Source organism: Cornus florida, unplaced genomic scaffold (assembly GCF_030987335.1).
Source record: "Cornus florida cultivar Cherokee Brave unplaced genomic scaffold, ASM3098733v1 CherokeeBrave_3.0.0_Hap2_Chr05, whole genome shotgun sequence".
Taxonomy (NCBI): domain Eukaryota; kingdom Viridiplantae; phylum Streptophyta; class Magnoliopsida; order Cornales; family Cornaceae; genus Cornus; species Cornus florida.
The window spans coordinates 69138319-69164429 of NW_026775575.1; the positions used below are offsets into that span (position 1 = coordinate 69138319).

Below are 26111 nucleotides of genomic sequence, written 5' to 3' on the forward strand. Positions count from 1 at the left end.
AGCGATTGTGGTTGAGAAGTGGTGGCGGTATAAGGAGGGAGATGATGGCGGCAATTTTGGTTGAGGAGAGATGGCGGCGAGGGCTATGGATGAGTCAGAGAGAAGATGGCAACGTGGACAGCCACGTAGATGTGTCGGTAGATGTCGGGTGCAATACAGTTAGGTCGTGTAGCACCGCTTGATAATAAACTATGAAGCACGGACACTCCTCCCAAGGGTCCTGTACCCGTGTCGGATACTTTTCAGACACCGACACCCGTGTCCGAGGTTCGAACACGTATCCGACACTTCTATAAAGTATCTAAATATTATTTTTTATTGGACACGCGTGTCCGAGGCTCAGACACACGGTCCGACACTTTTGTGAGACAAAATTTATTTTCTCACTCCTCTCAGTCTCTCCTCTTCTTCAATTATCTCTCTTCTTGAACAAGATATATATATATATATATATATATATATATATTTAAGTTACATTAACAAAACTTTGTGAAAGACTGAAAGTATACATGTTTATTCATATACATATTTAGTTCATTATAGCTATGTCTCTTCTGCACATCTTCGTTTAGAATTTGGATCAACTTTATTTTTCATTTATTTTATGTTTTGTCTTGTCTATATTTTTCTTATAACAGAGATGAAATTATTAAAATTGATTCTGTTATTTGTTATTGTTTTATTTATCTGTATAAAATTCTAGTAATTATATTTTGAATATATAATTATATAGGCGTTTCTCCGCCGTGTCCGTGTCTTATTTTTTTGAAATTTGTCGTGTCGCCGTATCCGTGTCGTGTTATACTCGTATCTGTGTCTGTGCTTCATAGATAATAAATGATATATCATCTATATATATATATATATATATGTATTGACAAAATTTGTCATTTTCCTCTTCTTTCCCTCAACCAAACCCTCCATCTTTAAAGAAATATAAGAAAGACGAAGATATCAGTTTTGCTCGGCACACATTATGGTGCCATGGTGGGTTAAAAATTTCTTCCACTTCCAACTTTGGTAATTGGTGTTGAGAAAAAATGTATCATATACTATAGTATAATTTATTTAAATATTATTTGTAAATATAATATTTATTATAATAATCTATATATATTTATATAGTTTAATATTAAGAAAATAAAACTATAAAAGAACCTGATAAAGTCGAGGCTAGAATTTAATTTTATAGCCTTAAGACAGATACGCCCCGCTACGGTGCTAACGGACTCTTCGGCGTCTATCTCCCAGGATACAACGACTTTTCTTCCTTTGGTAGTAGCACTTCAAACCAATGGAATAGGCGAACCGGCTCGGTGAAGTACTCTCAGACTCGGATTCAGACTCGAAGTAAGTGACTAAGTTCGAACCCAATTAGTTAGGGTTGAACCCAAACAGAATCCCTAAGGTTTGAACCCAATTGGTTAGGGTCGAACCCAAACAGATTATAAAAGAAAAAGAGGGAAAAGTAAATTCAGAAGAGAGAAGATTTTGTTCTGAATTTGGTGTGTATTGAAATGAATCCAAGGAGGGTTATTTATAGGCTTAATGGTGCCTATTCCAAATAGGTGCACCCATATTCCGAATGGATGCAACCATTGTGGACCAATGAGACATTAGAAAGCCAAAACTGATTTAGGTTCAAAAGGTGCAACCCTTGGTTCAAACAAAAACTGTTTTATGGATTTTAATTTGAATTTAAACCCAAAACAGATTAATCCGATCCAGCCCAGCAAGCAAACTTCGGCCATTATTCCAGCCCAGCCCAGCGTGCTCCACCCGCAAGCCCACTTAAATAAGTCCAGTAGACAAATAAAATAAATTTCAACCACACAGGCCCAGTCCAACTTTGTGTAAAAAGGTTAGACTCATTTTACAATTAAGCCCCGCCCCGCCTAAGCCCGGACCGGGCGGGCAGTGCGCGCGTGGTAGTTGGTTCGAATCCAGGCTAGCCTAGGTCCTCCCCCTCTTAAAAACTTGGGTGCCCTTGGGCCCAAACCCAAATCTCATACTAGATATATATATACTCAAGGTTGCTTTGCTACTTTTTCGATGTGGAACAAGCATTTCCCACTTTATTCACACCCATTTAGGTTTTATAAACCACTTACTTTGGAACCAATTTCTCATTCACCCGGAAACGGATTTCAGAAAATAAATATACCACATTCATCTCCTTGCAGAGAGGAACGTGCTCGTCAATAAATTCGCAAAAAATTCTTAGCGGAATCTATTTAAAAATCCTTCCAAAGTTTGCGTTTTCTAATGCCATTTCCAACAATTGGGTGATAAATGGAAACATGTACAATTTGGAAACTACGTTTTTTTTTTTTTTTTTTGGGAACTCGTTCCTTCATAACACCACCACACTGTGAGGAAGAAGAGTAAAGCAACATAGGGAGTAAAAAATGAACTGAAATCCCACAAACCCAGATCACCAAAGATCCAATTTCATCGTAATTTGAACAACTTCAGCAAATCGGACGGTCAAATTGCGATGGCACGTATGGGTTCTCCACAGTAAATTATCCTGACTGTAACGGGGATTCGATTCCATCGGATTATTGGTGTTCGATCACGCCAGTCTTCATCGGCGTCTCCGATGATGATTGCTCTGGCAGTGGGCGCGACGGCGTAAATATCACTGGGCTATCGTGTTTCTCACGAACATGGAGCAGCCGTTAGATTGCAACAGTTAGGGATTTTGGTCACCGAAAAGGACCTGCCTCTTCCTCCTTTCCCCGGAGATGGTGGTTCTGTCCACCGTCAGGAAATAGCCAGAAAAAGAGGGGAACGATAGAAGGGGATAAAAAAAAAAAATGAAAAACGACAAAAGGAAAAAAAAAAAAAAAAAAAAAATGAAGATAAGGTTGATGTGCTGTCAAATTTCTAGTGGACAATGAAATTGTTTTGCCAAATCAGCAGGTGGAGTTGGATGGAATTTAAAACGAGGTAGTTCAATTTAAGGGCTAAAAAGTAATTTACACTTTCTGTTAACGGCTCACTAACGCTTTATACTCAAATGCAACAAAATAATAGTTTAAGAAAGTTTTACTTAATTTAAGGGGGGGTTTTGACAATCAGGTCATAATTTAGGGGATTTAGTGTACTTTACCCTAATTTGTTGTCCAAATAGACCTTCACAGATGACATACAAAAACTTTAAAGTAGTATAATCTTCTTCTTCTTCAAAGGAGCAAAAAAGTGATGACCGAAATTTTCCACTAAACAAAGGAAAAAAAATCTTTAATTAATTTAGGATAAATTGCACTAATACCATGCCATTCAGCTCTGATCAACGATTATAGTGACATCCTTTGAAATGTCATAAATGCCCTTAATTCAATTTTATTCACAAAATATCAGCCTATGAAATGACCAAACTAACCATCCCTCCGCCTGATAAACTAACCATAATTGCATTGCAGAGAATGATGAAAGAGAGAGCTCTGGTCTGGAGTCGCCACCACCCCCCACCATCGCCACCACAACCCACCTCCGTTCTCTCTCTCTCTCCACTCACCACTGCAACCTCTGCCCCACAACCACCACACACCATCGCCACATCCACCACTGCCGACTCGTTCATTCTTTATCTCTCTCCACTCACCACAACATAGAACATCCTAGCAAAGATTCGAACCCAAATCAAAATCCCATTCAACGTGTAGAATTTAAACCCACAAACGATAGAAACCAAATCGAACCCCACACACACACACATATATATATATATATCACCGCCACCATGACGACCAAACCCAAATCTCAATCGAACCCATGATGAACACAATTAAACTAGGAGGAACCCCAAATCGAACCCACTTCAACGTGCAATACAAATTTGCAGGGCGTGAGAGTTCGTTGGGTGCATTGAAAGCCCATGATGCGCAGAAGAATTCTCACTGCGGTCGATCTCCCCTTGGGCGGTGGTAATGGCCATCACCTGGCTTTCATAAAGATTGGTATTTGTGGATTGATTTGGGAGCTGGACCGGTGGATTGCGAGCTGACTTTGTCTGATGATGGGGTATTGCGATCACCACTCGTAGTCTGAGCCCGAAGATTGAGCTGCCAGACGAATAATCAAATTGTGATTCATGATGGTCAAAATCGATTAGTTATGTGTGTGTATACATGTGTGTTATATAGTTTACCTTCCAGAAGATGCGGTGGCTGTGGGTGGTAGTGGTGGTGGAGATGGCAGCATTACGGATAGGTGCTTGAGGTGAAGAGGTTAGTTCAAGTCAAACGGTTAAATTTCATAGTGTATCAGAGCTCAGTGTGTCGATGCAAAATTTTGAAACCTCAGGAGTGGACAACACTTGCGTTGATTAACCCTGAGTGACATTACCCGCGGTGTCGATACATTAAATTTTGTCACAGAAATGCATCCTTTGTCTTTGAGTAGGTATTAATATCTATTTGCTTTTTCCCTTCTTTAAGGAAAAACACAGTGCACAAAAATGTAGGAATTTTTTTATTTTTTATTTTTGGGTAAGTATATTAGAAAATGATATTCACATTCTATTTCTTTTAATTTGCACTATACTTGCCTCTTCTAAAATTTAAATTGACAAAATTACCCTTCAAAAAACACGGCACCCCACCATTATTTCAAAATGTAAATAGATTCACTTCACTTGTGCATAGGGTAATTTTGTCACTTCAATTATCAAAACGTGATGTAAAATGCACTTTGAATGCAAGTAAAGAAAAAGGCAAAAGCGCATAAAACCCATTTGAAGTTTTACCAAGTCAACACTAGACCCGTCGTAGAAAAGTTTCAAAAGTGAACAACTTATTTCCTTATATTTCTTTATAATAAATTAAGACATTGTATGACCCTAAATTGACTTAAGTATTGTAATTCTTCATGTAGGCCTCTGCCTAATTTATATGAACTCGGGCTCAGGTCGAATGGGTTTCTTACTTTTCTTTTCTTTTTTTTTTTTTCTTTTTTTTTTTTTTACAAAGTTGGAAAACACAAGACCACTGACTTTTTCCTCGTATGTATTTTATTTTTTTGTAACACTTCCTCATTTGTATTCATGGCCTAGTTCAATAGAGTGAAAAGACGAAAAACAATTCAAGGCCCAAAAGCAACTAGCAACTTGTTGAAGCTTCAAGCAAATGAAATTCTTGAAAGTTATTTTAAGGTAAGGAATGAGGAAGGCTTTGAGGCCAAAAATAAAATAAAAAAATAATTATTTACAATCTCACATTTCAAATCATATGTAAGAGGGGCTTTGACTACGTACTTTTCATAATTGTATTATATTTTTGGCTATACCATTATATATAAGTCTACTTCTCAAAACTCTTCTAGTAGTTAGAAAAGACAAAAATGAAAGAAATACGCATGAACATATATATATATGGTTCAATAATAATGATATAAATATATATATATATATATATATATATAGAGCAAAAATAGATTTGATTGGAACAAAGATATGCAAAAGCCCTTTTTTATACTTGCTCATTTGAAATTAGTAAAAATGTATCAATAATGTGCATTAGAATATGGTAAGTGACCGAAGGTAAAATGAAAAGGAACAAATTGTTCATTTTGAAATTATACTTGCTCATTTTTCTATCATAGGATGTATTGTGCTTGCTTGGTGAAACTTCAAAGGGTTTTTTTTTTTTTTTTAGCATTTTTGCAAAAAGAAAATAATAATAATAATGCATGCACATCATCTTCCTAAATAGCAAAACGTAAATTACCAAAAAAAAAAAAAAAAAAACATATCATATCCACCTGTCACCTGTCACCATACTTGATGTGGACAAATCTTCCATAGTGTGACATTGAAATAAGACCTTTTTTTTTTTTTTTTAATCATATCCAATGATTATCATTACTCTTCATCTATATATTCATGTCTAAGACAGGTAAGTGGAGTTTAAAAACATGAAAATACAAAAAGGCAAAAAAATGCTTGACCTACATTTTTTGTTGTTGGAAATTAGATAAAGTTCACGAACCAAAACGCAAGTCCAAACCTATTTATATGATTATCAGGTAACCCTTGACAAAATCTCGGATTTGAGTCCATTACTTGGAATTTGGTACGTACACACATAGAATATTTTCAACAAATTGCAGGAACTAGGCGTAAAATAAAATTAAGTAACAAAAACGAATGCTTCTTGATCACAATCGAAAAATAGAGTGCTGATAGAATTTTAAACTAAACATCAAAAATACTAAAAAAAAATTAAAATTTTCAGCTCAAAGATTTTGCATATAGAATATTTTCAGCAATTAGCGTAAAGCCTAAGACGTTAAAATTAAGTGGCAGAAGAATTCTTTATCAGAATCAAAATTTGCTCTAGGAGCCAGAACCCAAGTACAAATATGTCAATATCAGCAGGCTCTTTAGTGTTCTCAAATCCGGGTCCATTACCATCCCATACTTACCTGGATATTTTAGAACTCACCAGTCCCCAGACAATCAGCCACTTCCTCCACCCATTCCTTCTCACTCAAACCACCACCGCCACCGCCATCACCACCGCCACCATACCCATCCCACAATAAAACCAATCCTCCCCCAAATCTTAACCCTGCCACATTTTATAACTCACCAGTCCCTAGCCACTTCCTCCACCCATTCCTTCTCATTCAATGCATCACCACCACCACACCCTTCACGCCATAAAACCAATCCACCCCATCTGAATCTTTAACCCTAGCACCCCCACCAAACCTACCAGAAAAAAATGATCACCTGGCCTGTAATACCCCATACTATTACAGGACAAAAATAAAACTATAATCTCAACATCTAAATTATGACAAGTTCCTGTGATTTCACTATACTTGATTAATAGCAAATTGATACCAAACCTAGTGAAAGATTTTTGTACTGTCAGCATTCCATGATGCCACAACATTATGGTTTTATGCTTGCGGTATAAATTTTTTTCTGAGTCAGGATTAGTTTTAATTGGTATCTATCTACAAAAAGAAAAAGATTCTACGTGTTGACGAAATTTCAAGCGAAAATTTGCAGCACGAATCTTTTGCTGAGAAACCCAACATTTAATACCTAAATTGTATCTTTGGATCGCACAAGCTCCCATAGCATTGACAGATGGTGATTGTTCAACATTGCTAATTGTATACACTAGAAATTGTATTCACAAAATTTCCCAAAGGCTTTGGCCCTGACAATGATAACTAACCCCTTAATATAAAGGGGAAGCGGCTACTCTTTTTTCTAAGAAAGGAAAAAAAAAAAAAAAAAGTAATTGAAAGAGAGACGAGACCCTGTACACATACCTTTATATCTGTCTCTATCTTCCTGAAGCTCTAAGGCAATGGTAATATACATAATACCCAAAAATAATTAACCTGCTAGTATCCCTTCATTAACTCTTAACAGAATCAGCAGATAACAATCAGACTCTCTTTCCTCCTTGATGGAGTGATGAACTTCATCTGCACAAAACACCATTATACATCAGCCTCTTGTTCCATTAAATTGTGTAACAATATCCAGAGCTCCCACGCCACTTACAATTCAAAAGCCCAGATTCAGGTGCAGTGAAGCCAAAATTGCCGTATGTCCTTCAACATATAAACATAGAAAGGATACACGAATTATTTCTGGAATTATTTTCTAAAATGAATATATATATATATGGACTTTTAGATGCCCCCTCCCCTTTTTTTTTTTGCAAAAACATCGGTAATATGATTTTTGAAATTTATTTAATTATATGCAATAAAATGGAATTGCTGCACAAATGAAAAACAATAAAAATGTATGCATGTAACCTGAAAATTAAAATTTGTCTATAAAATGCCAACTTCATAAGTGAATGTCAGACTACAGTTGCTGATATCTGACATAAAAGGGAACTTAACATACCTGTACACTGTTGTTACAAAGGCATGCCGACCTAAACTGGACCAGATCTGCCGTTCCAAGAATTGCTCAATCCTTTAGAATGCATCATTCCAGTCTAGAGTTAGTGGGCCTGATATACAAACTGTTGTTCCCTGCTTCAAGATGCTGCATCTGCTGCCGAGATTGCTGTTGAGGTGGCAGCTGTTGTTGTGGTGATTGTTGCTGCAGCAGCTGCTGAGGTGGTGGTGTGGGAGGTGGTTGTAGCAGCGAATGCTGCTGATGACCCTGCGCACTAACATTATGCCCAATATGCGGCAAGCTGCCTGAAGATTGCCTCTGGTCTAGCCCTTGGCTCACCGAGAGTGTAGGCTCACTCCCAGCAGAACTTGTTAAAGGTGGACTCTCAATGGGAACCAACTGGGTCGTTGAATGTGACATACCAGAATCATATAATGGTTCTGGTGCTTTCCGCTGAGAAGTGCTGGTGGAAGAAATCACAGGTACTACATTAGTCCTATCTGCGCAGGCCTGAGGCATTGCCACTGTGTTACTCATCTGCGATGAGTTGGTCACAGGTTGTTGGTCACCTTGAGCTTGATTGACTTGCAACTTGCTCTGTGGGTTAGAATTCACTTGACGATTCTGTTGTAGCACTCTTTGAACAGCCGGTTGAGTTTGATTAACCAACTTTTGGTGCGGCTGCTGATGGTTGGAAGAAGCAATGACCAAGGGTGGAACAGCTTGATGGGAAGCTGATAACGTGGGACCAGAAGCAACTGGTTGAAGATGACCTTGATCTCCATTATCAGGATGAGAAGAAGGCAGCTGGAGCTGCTTTGACGAAGAGACTGTTTGGGCAGGATACATTTTCTGCTGAGGCTGTGACACATTTGAAGAATGAGGCACTAATGGTTTTGATGGTTGAACAGGATTTAGTCCTGACCCTGAATATAAACCCTGACCTTGCATCAAATGCATGCCCTGCTCCCCTTTCTCTGCAGATTGGCTTCCTGGTGTTGTGATAAGTCCATTCAGAAGAGAGGGGTCAATGGAGAGGCTCTGATGCATCTGCATGTTTCCTCTACCTATTCCCTTCGACAGTTTAGTCTGCTGCTGAGACTGTGAATGTTGGCGATGTTGAGGGTGATGCCTGCCTGATTGTTGTAATTGCTGCTGCTGCTGAGCTTGAAGTTGCCTTTGCTTCCCCATCTGATTGGTCAAACCACCGCCACCAGTTTGAGGGTTTCGTCCAAGTCCATGAGGCATTATGTGATGTTTCTGCTGGTTCTGAGACATGGGTGTCATAGTAGATGATGGTGCAAGAGAGGATAGTGGTACTGGTGGGGAAGAAGTTTGTGACTGAACTTGGGAACTGTTTTGAAGAGAAGATGAGATGGGGAGTTGGGGCTGTGTTTGTACATGTGACATCAAAGAATTGGATGCAGCAAATTGCTGTTGTTGTTGCTGCTGCTGTTGTTGCAGCAACCGTTGCTGCTGCTGTAGATGCCTCTCTTTAGCTAATCGAATTGCATAGGCTTGATTCGGTCCTTGATGAGAATGATGAGGATTACTAAGCACGTGGGACTGTTGCGGGGACATATGATGCTGCTGCTGATGTGGGTATGTTTGAACGGGTGAAGGGGCTGCCTGATTAGAAAAGGCAGAACTTAATGTACCAAAAGGAGGAACTCCTTGGCCATTCCCTTGTGTGGCATGCATCTGAAGGTCTGGCACCATCATTTGCCTTTGATGCTCCGGATTCTGGGTAGGCTACAGCACCACATGAACAGTGTAATTAGAGAAATTATAATTGGGAATTCCATCATAGGTGCAGTTGTTACAACTAGAACGAGCAAAGGAGATTTGCAAATCAAATGGCTTTGACGCAACTTCATAGCCGATAATGCACATAAGAACAATTTTTACATCTAGATTATTTTTTAAGCAAATGAAGAGAGTAAGAGATCATTGAAGGCCATATTGTTTTAATTTAAAGTGAAAAATCCATATGTATGTGAGGAACAGCAATTATTAGAAATGATTCTGATTTAGAGTTATTGCCAGTAGCAGTGTAGATAGTCTAATGAGAGAATGCACGTGCAGGACTTCTCAGAACTCTTAGATTATTAAACATTTTTGGAGGGCCTGTAATAACTTAAGTCCTCTACATACAGTCATACACACCTTCTACCCATATTATATTAATTAGGTTATGACCTTATAATCTATTATTTGATTATTGACTGAATTACATTACTCTTAAATTCACTAATCCAGACCAGAGCAGAGCAGCTATACTGTAGTGCACACTCTCATCATGAGAAGGGAACATTTGAGCAGAGCTCAAATAGATACTACTAGTATGTTCAAACATGGATATCCCACTCCATTGAATTTCTGTTTGCTGCTGTCAGCCAATTCTATCTTCAATTGTCAGTCAACTTTAATGGAGGGGAGGTTTCTATAACATAGTATAAAGTTAAAGGGAGGTCAGTAATTTTTAACACGGATATCATGTGTATTTTTGCCTAATATCAGGGGAAATTAGTGTACTTTACCCCAAAAATAAAAACGTAATACAACATGACAGGATGATAGTGCTCCTTCCCTTTAAGATGCTATGCCAGCATCTTTTAGCCCTCTGCTAGGAGACTGACATCTGCAGCGAGTAGTTTAGAGTATTCTAACACCTAAAATAACAGAATTACACCTAAAACATCAGAATAGCTAGCAATTAAACTTCACTCTTTATCACTCTCAAATATAAAGTACAATTATTAATAGGAAATAGAGGAATAGCTAGCGTCATCAAAACAGAGGAAATTAATCAATACAAGTATGATTCATAATGCGATTCAAACCCAATACTGACCTACGGATGATAAAAAAACAATTATTAAGAAGGCCATATTAGTCTAGAAGAGGACTACAGTAGACAACTAACCCGCATCATATGCAAAGCATCACGTGGTCTTAACATTGAACTTCCCTGACCAGAACCAGCTCCAGAGTGCATATTTACAGGGCCTGGAATCGCCACCATACTAGAAGAAAGCATACTTCCAGAATTCAGCATAGATGATGAGGCCATTCCTTGAAACCCGGGCCTCGCCATTGGCATGCTTCTATTCACTCCCATCATTCCCAAACCATTTCCACCAGGTAACATACGAACACTACGATCAGTTCCTGGAAGAGTCCCAGGTATAGACGAGCTGGATTGCTGAATGGTTCTACCAGATAACATTTGATTATATTGTTGCATTTTCTGCTGTTCATCAATAGATAAAGCTGCTGTTCTTGGAACGCCATATCTACCATCCCTAAGAGAAATGACAAGTACATAAAATCAGAATGTGAAAACATCCCAAATTGATAAATTTGAAGCTACATAATGATATATTACCTAACAGAGGCATTTAGTGCACCAGATGGCGATGAAAAGTTATTGCCGAGAATTACACTGGAAGATCCTTGTAACGAGGAATTTGCAACAGAAGCTGGAAGCACAGATGCTACAGTACCCTGATTTGACATTGCTAAACCACTAGCATGTGAGCCTTGATACCCAAGGGTAAGACCATCAGGGTTTGATACAATTGCATCACAGAGATCAAGAGGCCTTCATTGATGAAAAAAATTAAAATAAGAAAAATAAATAAATAGTTACTGTAACAGTTCCTCAAGAAAGACAAAAGCCATTACATGTAACAGAACATGAAAAAATGATACAATTATACTAGTGAGAATGAATTAGTGGCAATGGCCAATAAGTAGTACACAGAAATTGAACCATTATAATTCAGAGCACCACCAAAAACTTACGTCAGAGGAGGCCCGTTCACGTTATTTGGGCAGACTTGGGAAAGAGCAAGTGAGTGAGAATTGTGCGGCTGAATTGGTTTTATGTCCTGGCTATCATTCTTCAATATACAACAAGAAAATATAAATCAGTGATAATGAGTTCAAGTGAGAAGCAGATAATGTAAGAGAAGTTATTAGGTAGTAATCAAACTATATTTATGTGGTTTCCACCTTCCATGACATTTAACACAACATTTTCTCTATATTATTTCACTAGCTTTTCTGCTACTACACTACACCAAGATAAGCTATCAATTACTGCCATGGGGAACAAAAAATACGAACGCTGCTCAAAGGCACCACCTTGAGGAAACAGAAAATTAACAAACTGAAAGACATAGGAAATGGAGGCAGTTCTAATTTTATAACCCGAATCACATGCAACCAGCACACTGTATAGTCAATTGTTTAGATGGAAACATGCCTGAGTCCTCCGATAATGCTGGTTTTGCCCAATCACAATGATTTTCTCAAAATGAGATTTGAGGGTTTCCTCTTCCATTGGTCCCTGCAGACGTTGAAATAACTGTCTGGCACTGCCCTGTGTGACATGCAGCACCAACAGCCAATTAAAGCGGCTAAAATTAACTCAACAGAAGGTAAAGATATATAATGCCAATAAATAAAGCAAAAAATATGTCAAATTTTTAAAAATAATAAAAAATATTGCCTTTGGAATGCCAGGTAAGGTAGATGGATATGGTTGAGAAGACCCTGAATCTTCAGCACTATCAGCTCCATCACCATTAGTCCTATCAATTAAACGGCTGTGGTGCTCTTTGCATTCTTTAGGCTTGCGAAATATACACTGCACATGTTGAATAAGACCATGAGATTAGCAAATTAAAATGCAAGAAACAGAAATATAAAAAATAAAAGATTAAATAAAGAAAAACAAAAGAGCACTTAAAATAATAAGTAAAATATGATCGCACCCTTTAAGAATATATATATATATAAGTATTATAGTGAATAACTTCTTTAAGTTAAAGCTTAAACTGTTTTATGAAACCTAAAAAAGGCAGGATAAGTGAAATAATAAAATCTAGCACACCATGTTGATTTAATGTGTCGTACATCTTACCTTGAATTGCAAAGTACTGTTGATAGCATCGCTCACAAGCTCCCAGTTAGGACCCAAATCATGTACCAGGACAACAAGTGCCTAAGATGTCAAAACGACATTGCAAACACATGATAATATGTCTTAACAAAATATATGTATTATAAATTAAAGGATGAAAACGAAATATTAACCTGCTCTTCAAATAGCGACCATTCACTTCCTGAACCTGGCAGCCCAACAGGCATCTGCAAAGAGGATTAAAAGCTCAATTTCATAGATATGCTCAAATAAAGATAGAACAACAACAACAACGGGGACAGGATCAGGCGCATGGTTGACGAGCTCTCATAGAGTACCTTTGTTGCTTTGGCTTTCCTACCTCTATCCCGGCCACCAAGCAGTTTAATGAACTTATTAGGGTTGGGCATATTACTCATTTGGGAAGCCACTGGAGAAGGAATAGACCCAGCCAGTGGAGTAAGATTGTCAAAAGAATTATCTAGTGATTGCTTTGCCAGCTTCGGCTTCTTTATAATTTGTTGCCCAAATAAACCTTCACAGATGACATACAAAAAATGTGAACAAGGAACGTGAAAGAAACTATTAGTTATCAAATAATTAAGCACTGAAGCAGATATGGGACGAGAATGCAGTTTACCACTGCTTCCATTAGATTCAAGTTGATAACTCTCCAATCTCTTTCTTGAATGATCCCTCTGCATTTAGAAAAATAAATATGATTAGATTCAAGTTGATAACTCACCAATCTCTTTCTTGAATGATCCTTCCGCAGTTAGAAAAATAAATATGAATTTCAATTATTACTCTAGAAAATAGTATTTGGCTGATCAAATGAGTAAATATGTAACCTAAAACATTGCCCAAGGAGTAGCTTTTGCAGGACCGTGAAGTTTTCTAGGGGGAAAAAACTCCGTTAAGACAAATAACACATTAATTTAGAAGATTAAAAGCATGATATTCACTTTGGTCATTTAGAGGAAACAGAGCCATAGTTTTCCACAAGTTCACATCAAAATATCCGCAGCATTAGGCATTTGCCCTTCTATTAAAACTGAAAAGAAACCTAAAGACATTTCTAAATCTCCAGCGATTCCCTTGTGATCAATAGAACAATCTAAGTACATTCACACACATCCAAACTCAATGCAGCTCAAAGAAATAATCACTTCTGTACATTTCAATTTGTTTAACTTAATGTTCAAATGTCTTTCTTTGGCAAGTTTAGATAGAACATTATAAGAGTTCTGTAATAATTTTGATATATATAATCAGGAAATGAATGGCTTTCTAAAACCTTACTGTTATTGTTTTCTAGTGAACATATAACAAATGATTTTGTCCATTGCAACTTTATGTGTGCCCCTGAGCATTCTAAAGCTTCATATCGAAAAAGATCAAGAATCAGACCTCTCTCATCTCTACCAAGATGCACTCTCTCAACAACTACTACAATCCTGGGGTCCTCCCTCAAGACCCGGGGAAAAGTTTTAAAATCTTGTGGGCATAGCTAAACCATCAAACTACATATACATTACAAATGCTCAACAAGTGAAAAGTCATGAATCAAACAGAAAATAGACATAAACAGTTGAATACTGTACTCAGCAACCATAATAATAACAATAATAGCAATAATAACAACAACAATAACAACAATTAATTATTATAAATAAAGATACAGCCCTTCTGAAGCCAATTGAAGTGTCAACACATAACAAATGCAAAGACTTAAACATAGCAAACCAAAACAAATCATCCTTAAAAAACTTAGTAGACACCATGACAACTCAATTTGCTGAACTACTTCAGCATAAAGTGTGAGTTCGTGAAAAATGTGAGTTGAACATTTGAAATATATGCATCACACATCAAGCTACTAAATTCTTTTTTTTTTTTTTTAGATAAATCACACATCAAGCTACTATAATTGATAAATGGAACAAAAATCACCTGCTCATTTTGAAAATTGGGATCAAGCTGCCATCTCTGCTCATATGTGGAACCCTGCAACAATACCGAATTCATGAACTGAAAATATCAAGAAGAAACCAACAAGGAAAGTCATGACACTTCTCCAAAAATAATGAATCTATGGTTTCTAATGGAAAATATAATTTATATTATACCAGATGTTTTGCCTTCTTCTTCTTTCTAGGTCTCGTAGATACTTCCGCGGAGTCAAATGGTAATTGCTTTTCAAAGTCCCCAGCTGACTCAAATTCCAAACTATTCTGCATGCCATGCAAAGTACTCTGGTCATCCTGAAAAGAATTGGTATCATCACTTGATGCATCTGTCCTATTTGGAGCCTGAACACAACCAGAAGTTCCAGCACTAAAAGGACTTCGAACCCTCTGCCTGGAAGCAGCAGTTCGCACGCGTTTTTTGGTTGGAATTGAACCAACATTAAGACTGTTGGCAGGATGTTTTCCCATTAACACAGATTGTTGGGTCCCAACTTTATTTTCCATGCATTGCATATATGGCAAATCAGCTCCAAGTTCATACGATCTAGCACCATAAGAATGTGTCAATTTTTTCCGTTTCTTCTGGGCAAAATTGGATGCCTTGCTACCTTCAAAGTTTCCATGCAAAAGATATGTGCTTGTTTCTCCTTCATCCTCTTCATATGCATTCTCTTGAATTCCGAAGTCTAAAAGTTGGAACAAAGTTGTCAATAGAAGATTGATAGACAAATTTAGCAGAAATAAATCACAATAGATGGATACCTGCTACAGCATCATATATAGATGTTTCAACTTCCTCTTGCATGCTACTGCCAGTTTTCTAAATAAGGACAAAAAACCTTCAATAAGCTAGAGCAACCAGAAAAAAGTACACATAGCAAGTGGCTGCAATAGTTTTTGCTCACTGATTGACTGCAAAAGGAAGGGTGTATATATATATATTTTTGATAAGTCGAAAGGAAGGGTATATATATATGAGGAATTTACATCTTCTTTCAATTATTACATTCTCTTTCTGATTTAACCCCGGTTGGGCGGGGGGTGGGGAAACTTCCTGGAAAGTAAGAGACCAGGCAGCATAACACCACAGAGTCACTTGACAGTTTAATCTATAATATCATGAGACTCAGATCTGAAGGAAAAATAGGCCACAGCTATTCAGGAAACAAAAAATAGACTACAGCTAAATCAAAAGCCTGATTTTCTTAATTGATGCCTTGGAATTGCAAAACCAAAAAATAATTCAGATAATTTCCAATATTTACTCATTTTCCTTGACTCATATTAATATCATTCTACCATCCAAGTTTTCTTCACACTCCATTATCTTCATGTATCCTAGTCACCTTCCTCATAATACAATGAGAAGCTCTCCAACTCATAGAAGTAACTCAATTACACATCCAATGTTGCAAATGAGTATTCGAAATTTTCCTTCTCTCTCAAGTTGCCACAATTTCCTGCAAAATTATTTGACACCCTTCCTTCCCCCACCAGACACCCCCCTCCCCCCCACACACAAGCTACATTACAAAGATTGAAGCTTGCTTGGCAGTGTCAAAATTTGTATACTAACTTCCTCTTCTTAGCCAATCGAAGCCTCATTGACATCAAGATCCATAAAGAGAGAACTTTGGGGCCATATTTTATGTCCAAAATGTGGTTAAGCAGTCACTTAAATTCAGTACACTCTGTTCCTATTGGTTGTTTCCATTCTCTGCATGTAGTGTGACGTGGCTGATTCCTGGGTCAATTTTTTTGCTGCCGTGCCTTCACAATGCGGTATTCTCCATGTCGGGCTTGGATCAGCTTGGATCAATTATCTCGCAAATATTCTCAGAGCTTTTAATTGAGCCAAGCTGAAGTAAATTGGTGCATTTGACAGCCCTAGAAGTATCTTCTAAGGTCATTACCAGCCAGCTCTCTTAATCTCGTAGTTCAATTGTAATTTTGTGTCATTCCTCTAATGAGGAAAAGCAATTATCAATTTCCAGCATTATTTTTCTTCTGACAGATAGTGTGGTCGTTTCCTACTCGTGTGCTCTGTATAGACCATTTCTCCCCTCCAACTTTTAGTTTTTCCATTATCAAGTAGTATGTAGTAAGATTTAAATTTAAATAAGAACTTATGATATAGGCATCGACTGTAACTTAACTCTATGGATAGGAAGAAGCATAGCTAGAGCGGGGAGGGGGGGGGGGGGGGGGGGGGGGGGGGGGGGGGGGAGAGAGAGAGAGAGAGAGAGAGAGAAACAGCTGTCAAGGTTACAGAAAGTTAAGAGAAGTAATTGACTGTTTACCCATCATTGACAATAGTTTAACTCATGTTATTCATCTCACTTCACAAATGGAAGGTTTTCCTAAAAAGAAAAGTGAGAATTTATTATGTAGACACCAAAAAAGTAAGAAGTAAAGTTCCCTTGGATTTTATAGAACCTTAGAAGAACTCAATGCCTGTTAGTAACTGTGATTACTATTCTATATGTCAGACACAAGACACAGTAGACTGACATGTTTGGTTGGACATGCACCTAGCAAGCAAGCATATCCAATATTTCAAGTTTATTATATAACTGTACATTTAACTCTCTTATTGTGTTCCTTTTGTTACATAACGATTAAACACCAATTTATCCTAAAAATATAAATATTTAGCCATGTCTTAGTGTCCTTGCACTTACATGCCCACACACGATGCACATACCAGTATATAACATAGTTCAGTCATAGAGCACATGAAAATGAAGAAAGAAAATAGTGACCTATTCTTACAATGTTACTTCACAATAAATAAACATCATGATGAGCAATATGCTTACCTCACATTGAACCAAATAAGATTCAATAGATTTTCTGTAGGTCTCTATTGCACCAGGGGGAACCGTATAGAAGAGGTTTTCCTGCCCAAAAAAAAAAAACCCAATGTCATAAGTCCCTAATTGATAAAAAAATAATACATACGTAGAACAAGTGTATTTGAAAAGTCATCTCCTTAAACTACGAAATCAAACCCAGCACTCCAAAAAAAAAGTCAACATTGATTGTCTAACTTAATATGCTGAAGTGTTGGTCCATATATCTGTAATGTGGCCCTCGAATGACAATTTGAAAGAATAGTAAAGTAGAACAAGTGGGTACACAAACTTCAAAAGATGATACCCAAGATAGGTGATCTACACATTTGAAATAGATATATGTATAGAGAGAGAGAGAGAGAGAGGTTTAATCGTCAGCATTGATGCTTCAAATAAATACATAAAGTGTATGCCCATACTTCTGTAAAGTGATCCTCCCATGACACTTCCTGAATGCCCAAATCTGACACCCCCTCGGGAGTCACTGGTGTCTCGACTCGGCCTAGCGGAACAATGGAGCTATTATATTTCAGATATTTCACTGCATATTCCTGTATGGCAAGTGCAAACTTTTTCCCAGGACATTGCAGCTCCAGCCCGTTGCTTGTCTCCTGCTCACAACCACCACATAACAGCACATTAAGTATGAAAAACTCTGAAATTTACCACAACACACCCCACCAAAAACTCTATAATTAAATAATAAAATAAATAACAGAAATATAACGATATACATTAATTTTTCAGCATATTTGATTGGAGATAAAAACATGAACTGATCCACCAGAAAATAAAATGAAAAATTGCATAGAGACCCAGATAATTAAATTAATATGTTTTGTATTACAATGTTGAATCAAAGCTATTCCATTCTAGTATGTCGGAAACATATCCTCACAGATGTTTGAAGTTGGTCGGTGCATCTTGTAGCTTTAGAAGCATTCCTTACTTTGGCTACAAGGTGCAACTTCTAGAATCTATCAAGGAAAAGAAAAGGTAATTTTAAGAAATAAAATAAACGGCGGATTAGGACACAAGTGCGGGGCCATTGGTTGATTAGCCTAATTAGAGAGAGGATAAATGACCTTTAAGGCACAGTCTTTCTTCATGAATTCATTTCAACAGAGATTGTTAACAAAAAGCAGTTAATTTGTAGTTCATATAAAAAATCACTAGACGTTTTACTAAATTTTGAGTGGGTCAAAAGAAACCAAGTCTTCATAAACCAATGCTTCCAATAACCACACAAAAACATAACACAAATTTTGTTCTAGTAAAGACTAATTTGTGACGCAATCCATCTATATTTCCCTCTATTTGTTGCATTATCTACTCTATCTTCCCCAAAAACTATGTTCCAACTAGGAATTCAATCCTGCACCTCTCCTTATGGAATGGCAGGAGATATCACTCAAGCTAGACAGCTGGTGATACATATATTTACACACACAAAGACATTAAAAGTTTATTTTCCACAATGTTTCTCCCACCATATCTATTGAATAAGGACGTATATGATAACAATTGTCGAGCAACACCATTCTCTCTCTCTAGGCTGAACATTCCACAATTGAATTGACGAAACTAGTAACAGAAAATAAAAGAAAGTAAATAACCAGCACAAATAATTATCCAATCCTGTCCTCAGCAAACTCATTCCAATTAAACCTCCTTATCCAACAAAACCATATTTGCAGTATTTAGAATTAACACTTGACTTGGGGAGAGAGAGAGACAGAGAGAGAGAGAGAGAGAGAATAACAATTGCATAATGACTTTTTAGAAGTACCTCCGCTGTATGCCAGAACTCCATGATAGCTTTTGACAAGGTGTGAGCTACATTTTTTTGCTTCCTAAGCAAATTTTCTTCTTCAAATCTTAACCGAGAAGTAAAAGCAACTCGACGACATATTTGAGCAGCAGCAGTTATTTTCCAAAGCCGCTCCTATTTGAAGAGGGAAATTACTGAATTAGAAAAAGCAGGTAAAGTTGCAAAAGTTGATTAAAATAGTTTTCTAAAAAAATTAAGTACTTGTGGCTAATATGCAAGACTAAGCCATAATTATATCCTCCAAAAGCTTAAAAGAAAAGCCACAAGGGAGAAAACAACTTTATGTTTCATAAATAAAATCAAACCTGCGCAAAATCATTTGCCAACCATGCCATTTCTTCAAGGACAAGATCCCAGTGAGATTTCTGATGATTCTCCATGGGTAAGGTACCAACAGATAACTCAGCTATCCTCTTACGCTTTGCCTGTTTACCACAAAAGTCATTGGGGCCAGATGAAGATGGCAAAAACAAAAGTTTCTTTCACATTTAACAATGTAAATGTAATAAAATAGACTGGAATATTAAAATATGACCTCTATAATCCGGGCTTCTTCCAAAATAGAATCTTCATTTGCCTTGTTTGCCAATTTTAAGTGAATTTGTTGCTCGGGAGCAACAGTGGGGCTCCTAACAGACAATGTAGTCTCAGGAAGCTCACTAATAGAGGAATCCATAGAACATTGAGGTCTATTAATGCAAGCATTTTCCTTTGGGGTGACAGAATTATCACCCAACAAATTGCTAGGTTCTCTTTCTGTAGCACATGCAGTTTGGCCATCTGGTTCCATTCTTTCAACCCCGGTATGATTTTTCAACTCATTTTGCAAACTAGAATCACTTCCATGTAATACTTCCTCATCTTTGAGTATAGAACTCTTGTCTTGGTGGCTTTGATGAACAGAATTTCGATCGTCATTACTAAAAGCACAACTGTCCTCAGCTTTTGTCTCATTTTTTTCTTTCACACTTTCATCACCTTCTATATTTGGATTCTCTTCAAAGACTAAGGTTTGTTCTCTTGTAGTGCCATTAGAATCAATATTTCTTAAATTAGTGCAGAGGCCACTATCATTGTTTCCTTCTAAGCTAAGGCTTGTTTTTGTGCAAGAGGACTCCGAGTCTAAACCTTTTGTGCTCAACGCTGCACTACTATTTTGAGCTTCATTTGGTATACTTTTTCTATCTCCCTTTGCATTATTGAATCCATTCAGCGGAGTAAAATTAGTTTGATTCTCAACTTTTGCTGTAGTCACACAAGGTGGGCATTCAAGACCAGCAGAGACTACCTGTTCTCTTCCTCCAACCCCAACAGGTTCGGGTAACCCAGAAGTCATACAAATAGGACTTTCCTGAGCATCAATTTGTGACGGTTGAGAGTGTTGGTCATTTTGCAAATTTTTGGAAGTGTTGAAATCATCAACACACTCAGGCGGACCATCTTTGTTCAGTTCAGTAGCTGAGTCTACAGCTCGCACATCATCCAACTTCATATCTAACTGGCTATTCAATGTTACAGCCTTGGGAACCATACTAGCATTTGGACTTGCAGGCTTCAAATTACAATTTGAAGGAACATTCTGGTCCTTCTGGTTGTTTGTATCAGACACTGCCCCCTTCACATCCTTCAGACCATGGCGTGAAGGCAAATAAGAAACACGACCACCACGAGATGGAACTATATCAGTAGAACTTGAACAAGCACCATCACGATTTGGTCTTGACCTATTTCTCCGCCTATATGCTTTTTTGGGGACACCAAAAGGAGCTGAGTCCCCTGATTCTTTTGCATTTAGACTCCCATCCAACTGGGAAGACTGTTCTGATGGAATAACATTACTCCTATTAGGATGTACAGAGTTCCTTTCAACTTCAGCAAACTCACTTTCACCATCAAATAACAATAGGTTATCAGCAGTATTGGGTTCACAAACTGTAGGGGCCCCTGGTCTGCCACTACTTTCAACAGAATCTCCACGAGGTGAAGCAGTCAATGCAAAACTACCTTTTGCTTCACTGTAGTACCGAGAAAAAACAAAAGGATAGTCCATAAAAAATGAAGAAACTGAATGATTCATCAATTACCCAATAACACTAAGGTGCTGTTTGATAAAACTAAAAATTCCAAGAGCTGAATTTTAAGTGATAATTGCAAATTGAGAATTTTTTTTATCTTGTTTTTGGATTCAAGTGTTCAGCATTCAGTGATAAGTAATGTCATTGGCACTTAAAATTTTACCACATTTTAAGTGGCATTTTTTAAAGTGGTGTTCAAATTGCGTAATCAAATGCACTTAATGGAATAAGCACTTAATTTGTTCATAATTAAGTGCCGAATTGTATTATCAAACGGCAACTAAGTGCAGAATTGGGGGGAAAAAAAAGTTCACAAACTTTTCAGGATGTTGATCCATCAGTGAAGTAGATTGGACGCTAACTGAAGCAGCATTCCCAAATTTGAAGTCCAAGGGATTGCCACCCTGTAAATAAGAAGCATTTAGTTGCTGAATATGTTTATAGTGGTCCCATATCCGAACAATTATTTCAAGAAAACAAGAGAAGGATCAAATAGTCATACCTTCTCAAGGAATTCGAGCTCTCTTCTCCTTTCCTCCCGAACATCATACTCCAGTCTGTTATTGACAAACAATAGTTTGCCATATTTAAATTTACAACAATAAAAAATCTCTCTACTTAGTAACTTGTAGCAGGTAGCTAGTAAACACAAAGTACCAGTTTGATATTACCTAAGCTCTGCTTGAGCCTTCTCAATTGCTGCTTGCCGTGGAGAGGTTTTGATACCAATGCCAACTCCGGCGTCAACAACTCCTCCCATGGAATCAACCTCAGCATTGACTAAAACAGCAGATCCTGAGCTACATCCATGCATTCCTGCATTAATTGTTACAAGTGTCTCCCTCTCATTGGTTCAAGGCTTCAATCAAATTTCTTAAAGCAAAAAAATAATAATAATAATTAGGAATAGTGAGATAAGAATGAAGAATACAAATAATTTTGCCAAAAAAATAAAGAAATACATAGAAATAGTGAGATAAGAATGAGGAATAAAAATAATATTGCTAAAAAGTAGAAGAATGAAAATATAAGATATTATAGTCTCAGTCTCTCAAAGATAACATATATTTCTGCTATATAAAAAGGGGGAATATGCAACAATATTAATAAAAAGGGGTAAAAAAAAGTTCATGCTTATATGTGACTAGAACAATTCAGGCTCAATAACATTCTAGTTCACAAAAATTTCCTGTGTTTAGAGTAGAGGGGTGTAATCAGTCAAGTTGCAGATTTGTCATCCAAACACAACTTTCCCTAGTAATAACATGATACTAACACTCGTAACATACATATGACATCCTCCTAGTTTAGTCTATTTCAAATCCAAGGTACACAAAAAGAAATATTTGCAGAATAAAAACTAATAAAGGGTATTCAACTGGAGGAAATAAAATAACAAACAATTTATGGCAAAACAAACAATGTGTTAAAAGAATACATAAACTTCCAGTGTGAACATCCAATATCTAAATGTGTTAGTTGTACAATTAGTCTATAGTAAATAAATGAGTATCATAAATAAATAAAATCATGCATATATTACATAAATACTTAAATAAATTAATTGCTTGGCCCAAACCGTCGAATGAATGAAAGATTCTTGTGTACTTAAATTATTTAATGTAGCAATATTAGCATAACATGCCAATGATACTATCAGTCTATTGTGTAGTACTATTATATCATAAGAATGTAACCATCAGAACCCTAAATAAGAATGCATACACAAATATGTGAATTGCCGAAGATCCTTTCCGCAAAAGTACGAATCAAAACAATGTAACACTGGAAAAAAAAGTTATACTGAATTTCCATCAAAAGGCCAGTAAGCAGTGAGTTAAGAAGCACAGATACTTCTACAAAAGCCATGTCCATTTCGAACACCTAAAGTTATGGGGTCCTCCTCAATATGTGTCCCGAACTTATTGCAGTGATGACAATACAAAAGAAACAACAATAATTTCAATAAACTTGTTTGGCATTTATTCGATACCCTTGGGATGTCTTACATACTTTGGACCCTAAAACACACCTTTCTCATAGTTTATCAGAGAAGAGTATAACTGTTTATTCAGATATATACATAAAAACAATTTTTTAAACATATATATTTACATTTGTACTCATATCATATGTATAACGTTGCCATGCCCCCACATGCTAATGTCTATCTTAAAATGCTTCAACCTCTTTGTGCGGGTATGTACATGCACACAATTTTATAAATATGCATGCATGCATACATACATACATACATATGTATGTATTTATAAACATACACACATACATATATATATGTGTGTGTGTGTGTGTGTTTGTGTTTGTCTTCGTTTTATTTGTATAATGTTGTCATGTCCCCACATGCTAATGTCTTACTTAAAATGAAGACAAACACATGCTAATGTCTATCTTAAAATGCTTCAACCTCTTTGTGCGGGTATGTACATGCACACAATTTTATAAATATGCATGCATGCATGCATGCATACATACATATATATATGTATGTATTTATAAACATACACACATACATATATATGTGTGTGTGTGTGTGTGTGTGTGTGTGTGTGTGTGTGTTTGTCTTCATTTTATTTGTATAATGTTGTCATGTCCCCACATGCTAATGTCTTACTTAAAATGTTTCAATTTTTGTGTTCTCCCCCTGCTTGCATCAATGCAGCATGGCTAATAAACAGGAATGCGATCATCTGCAAAAAAGCTCATTTGATATGCTAATATCATACCCGTAATCATCAAACTCATGGGCAAGCATGGAGAAAGACCCTATTGATTACCTAATTAGTCGCGTAGATGTTGTCACACAGGATTTGTGTCAAATATGCCATGCATGATAACTATTGTATGATTCCAACCATCATATTAGTTCAACCAATGCAATGTGGATGCAGGGAATAAATAAATAGAATGTCATAGCAAGAAATTTTCCAAAAGGTTTAATTAGACAGTCCACTTTTTTTTTCATTTTTTCCTTTTTGGTGTGAGAGAGTATTAATAAATAAAAAAAATCAAGCACGAAATAATAAAAGATTAACCGAGTTGCAAATATCCAAAAAAATCTGACCACAATAAGGTCAAGAGAACAAGACATTTTAGCAATCACTTAACCTAAAGTCAATCTCAATCAAAAGAAATTTCTAGTAAAAGACTACAAGTTACAACATAACATTAACTCTTATGTAAACAGAGAGAAGAGAGAGAGAGAGCGTGTGTGACTGAAGATCAAACAAATATCATGACAAAACATCAACTTTTGGGTGCAGACTTAGAGGAATGAGTGGGTAAATACTGAATATACACGGACATATTGACTAGTTTATGTATAAATCTGCAGCGATGAAAGCATAATAATCATTCAACCTACTAAACTTACACGCATCGTCAGAGTGACTGACCATGGCCAAATAAAATCAAAGGGCAACAATGAGATGTCAAATGTTTGAAATTTCTCAATTTACACCCCTTCTTTGTACTCCTCATTCTATAATTAGCATAACTATATCCTTCAGAATCTCATATGAACAGCTTTAATAAATCAACTAAAATTCAAAAAGCGCCTAGGCTTGCAATAAAACATGGTCCTACTTAATTCACCTGTAAGAACACACACCAAGTTCCAACATTTTATTACATGCTTATTAAATAAGCTCCATTAATGACATGACACTCAGCACGTTAACCCCTAAACATCCAAACGAAATTGCAAAACACAATCATATTACCCACAATTTGGCATTCAATGCGTCAAACATAAGTCCCTAAGAACAATTTGAGAAGTAGTCCTAATTCTAGGGTTTGCACAACATGAACATTAGTCCAAAATCTAGGGTTTGCAGAGAAAAAGATCAATAAATCACCTGAATTGCGAACAGCTCTGCCAGAATTGCCAGCTAGGGCTAGCACTGAGCAAGACGCGATACCCTCTCCCTCTTCCAAGTGTTTGTTTGATGCAACGTGCCTCAATTCAAAGCACGCGAATTTGCCCTAGAAAATGTCAGCCATGGAAGAAAACATTTGAGTCCTCTCAGAAACTCCTCTCTCTCTAAATATATACACACACGTATATACCTCTATATGTATATATGTCCTGGTTCTCCTTCGTGCTCCTTCGTAAACTCTCTCTTTCTCTCTCTCTAAAGTTTCTTATTGTAAACTATGCGTCCTCTGCGAGTAGAGTGGGCTGGACATGCAGAAGACGAAGAAGAGGGCTTTGCGAATTCAGCCTATTTGGGCCTTTTTTGTAATTTAAATTTATATTTATAAAAAAAATATTACATTTTGAATGCAGATAATAATTTCTATTTTTGCTTCCTATTAGTCTATGACTTTTTAAAATTTCTAATTATATTGCAATATTATTACTCCGATGTATAATAAATACAACAAAATATATGTATATATTTTAAGTATACTTATGTTTTGAGGATTATTATGACGTTAATCCAAGGGTATTTGAGGAATTTATATTTACCTCATGTTATTTGAGCTATTTTCTCATTTGAAGTCAAAATGTTCTTGTGGGAATAGACTTGGGATAGTTAATTTCTAAA

General features: G+C 36.7%; 1 protein-coding gene across 4 annotated transcripts; it reads right to left on the minus strand.

Annotated features, from left to right (window-relative positions):
- Window positions 1-7241: 7241 nt before the first annotated feature.
- LOC132306747 (chromatin modification-related protein EAF1 B-like) lies at window positions 7242-25771 on the minus strand. 4 transcript variants are annotated; one of them, XM_059804294.1, is made up of 25 exons: window positions 25630-25771; window positions 25419-25545; window positions 22215-22416; window positions 22046-22100; window positions 21862-21947; window positions 20004-21483; window positions 19774-19893; window positions 19427-19582; window positions 18057-18248; window positions 17602-17682; window positions 15545-15602; window positions 14942-15468; window positions 14766-14819; window positions 13453-13510; window positions 13151-13347; window positions 12986-13039; window positions 12813-12893; window positions 12399-12536; window positions 12153-12269; window positions 11690-11787; window positions 11271-11486; window positions 10809-11187; window positions 7886-9634; window positions 7532-7581; window positions 7242-7452 (listed from the first exon to the last, which is right to left on the minus strand). In XM_059804294.1, exons 3-23 carry the CDS (start codon window positions 22355-22357, stop codon window positions 7970-7972), a joined length of 5955 nt encoding a protein of 1984 aa, XP_059660277.1. In that variant the 5' UTR covers window positions 22358-22416; window positions 25419-25545; window positions 25630-25771; the 3' UTR covers window positions 7242-7452; window positions 7532-7581; window positions 7886-7969. The 4 variants fall into 4 exon arrangements, with proteins under 4 accessions (XP_059660277.1, XP_059660278.1, XP_059660276.1 ...); XM_059804295.1 differs by having other exon boundaries at window positions 22215-22359; window positions 25419-25771; XM_059804293.1 differs by having other exon boundaries at window positions 25419-25771.
- Window positions 25772-26111: the final 340 nt, after the last annotated feature.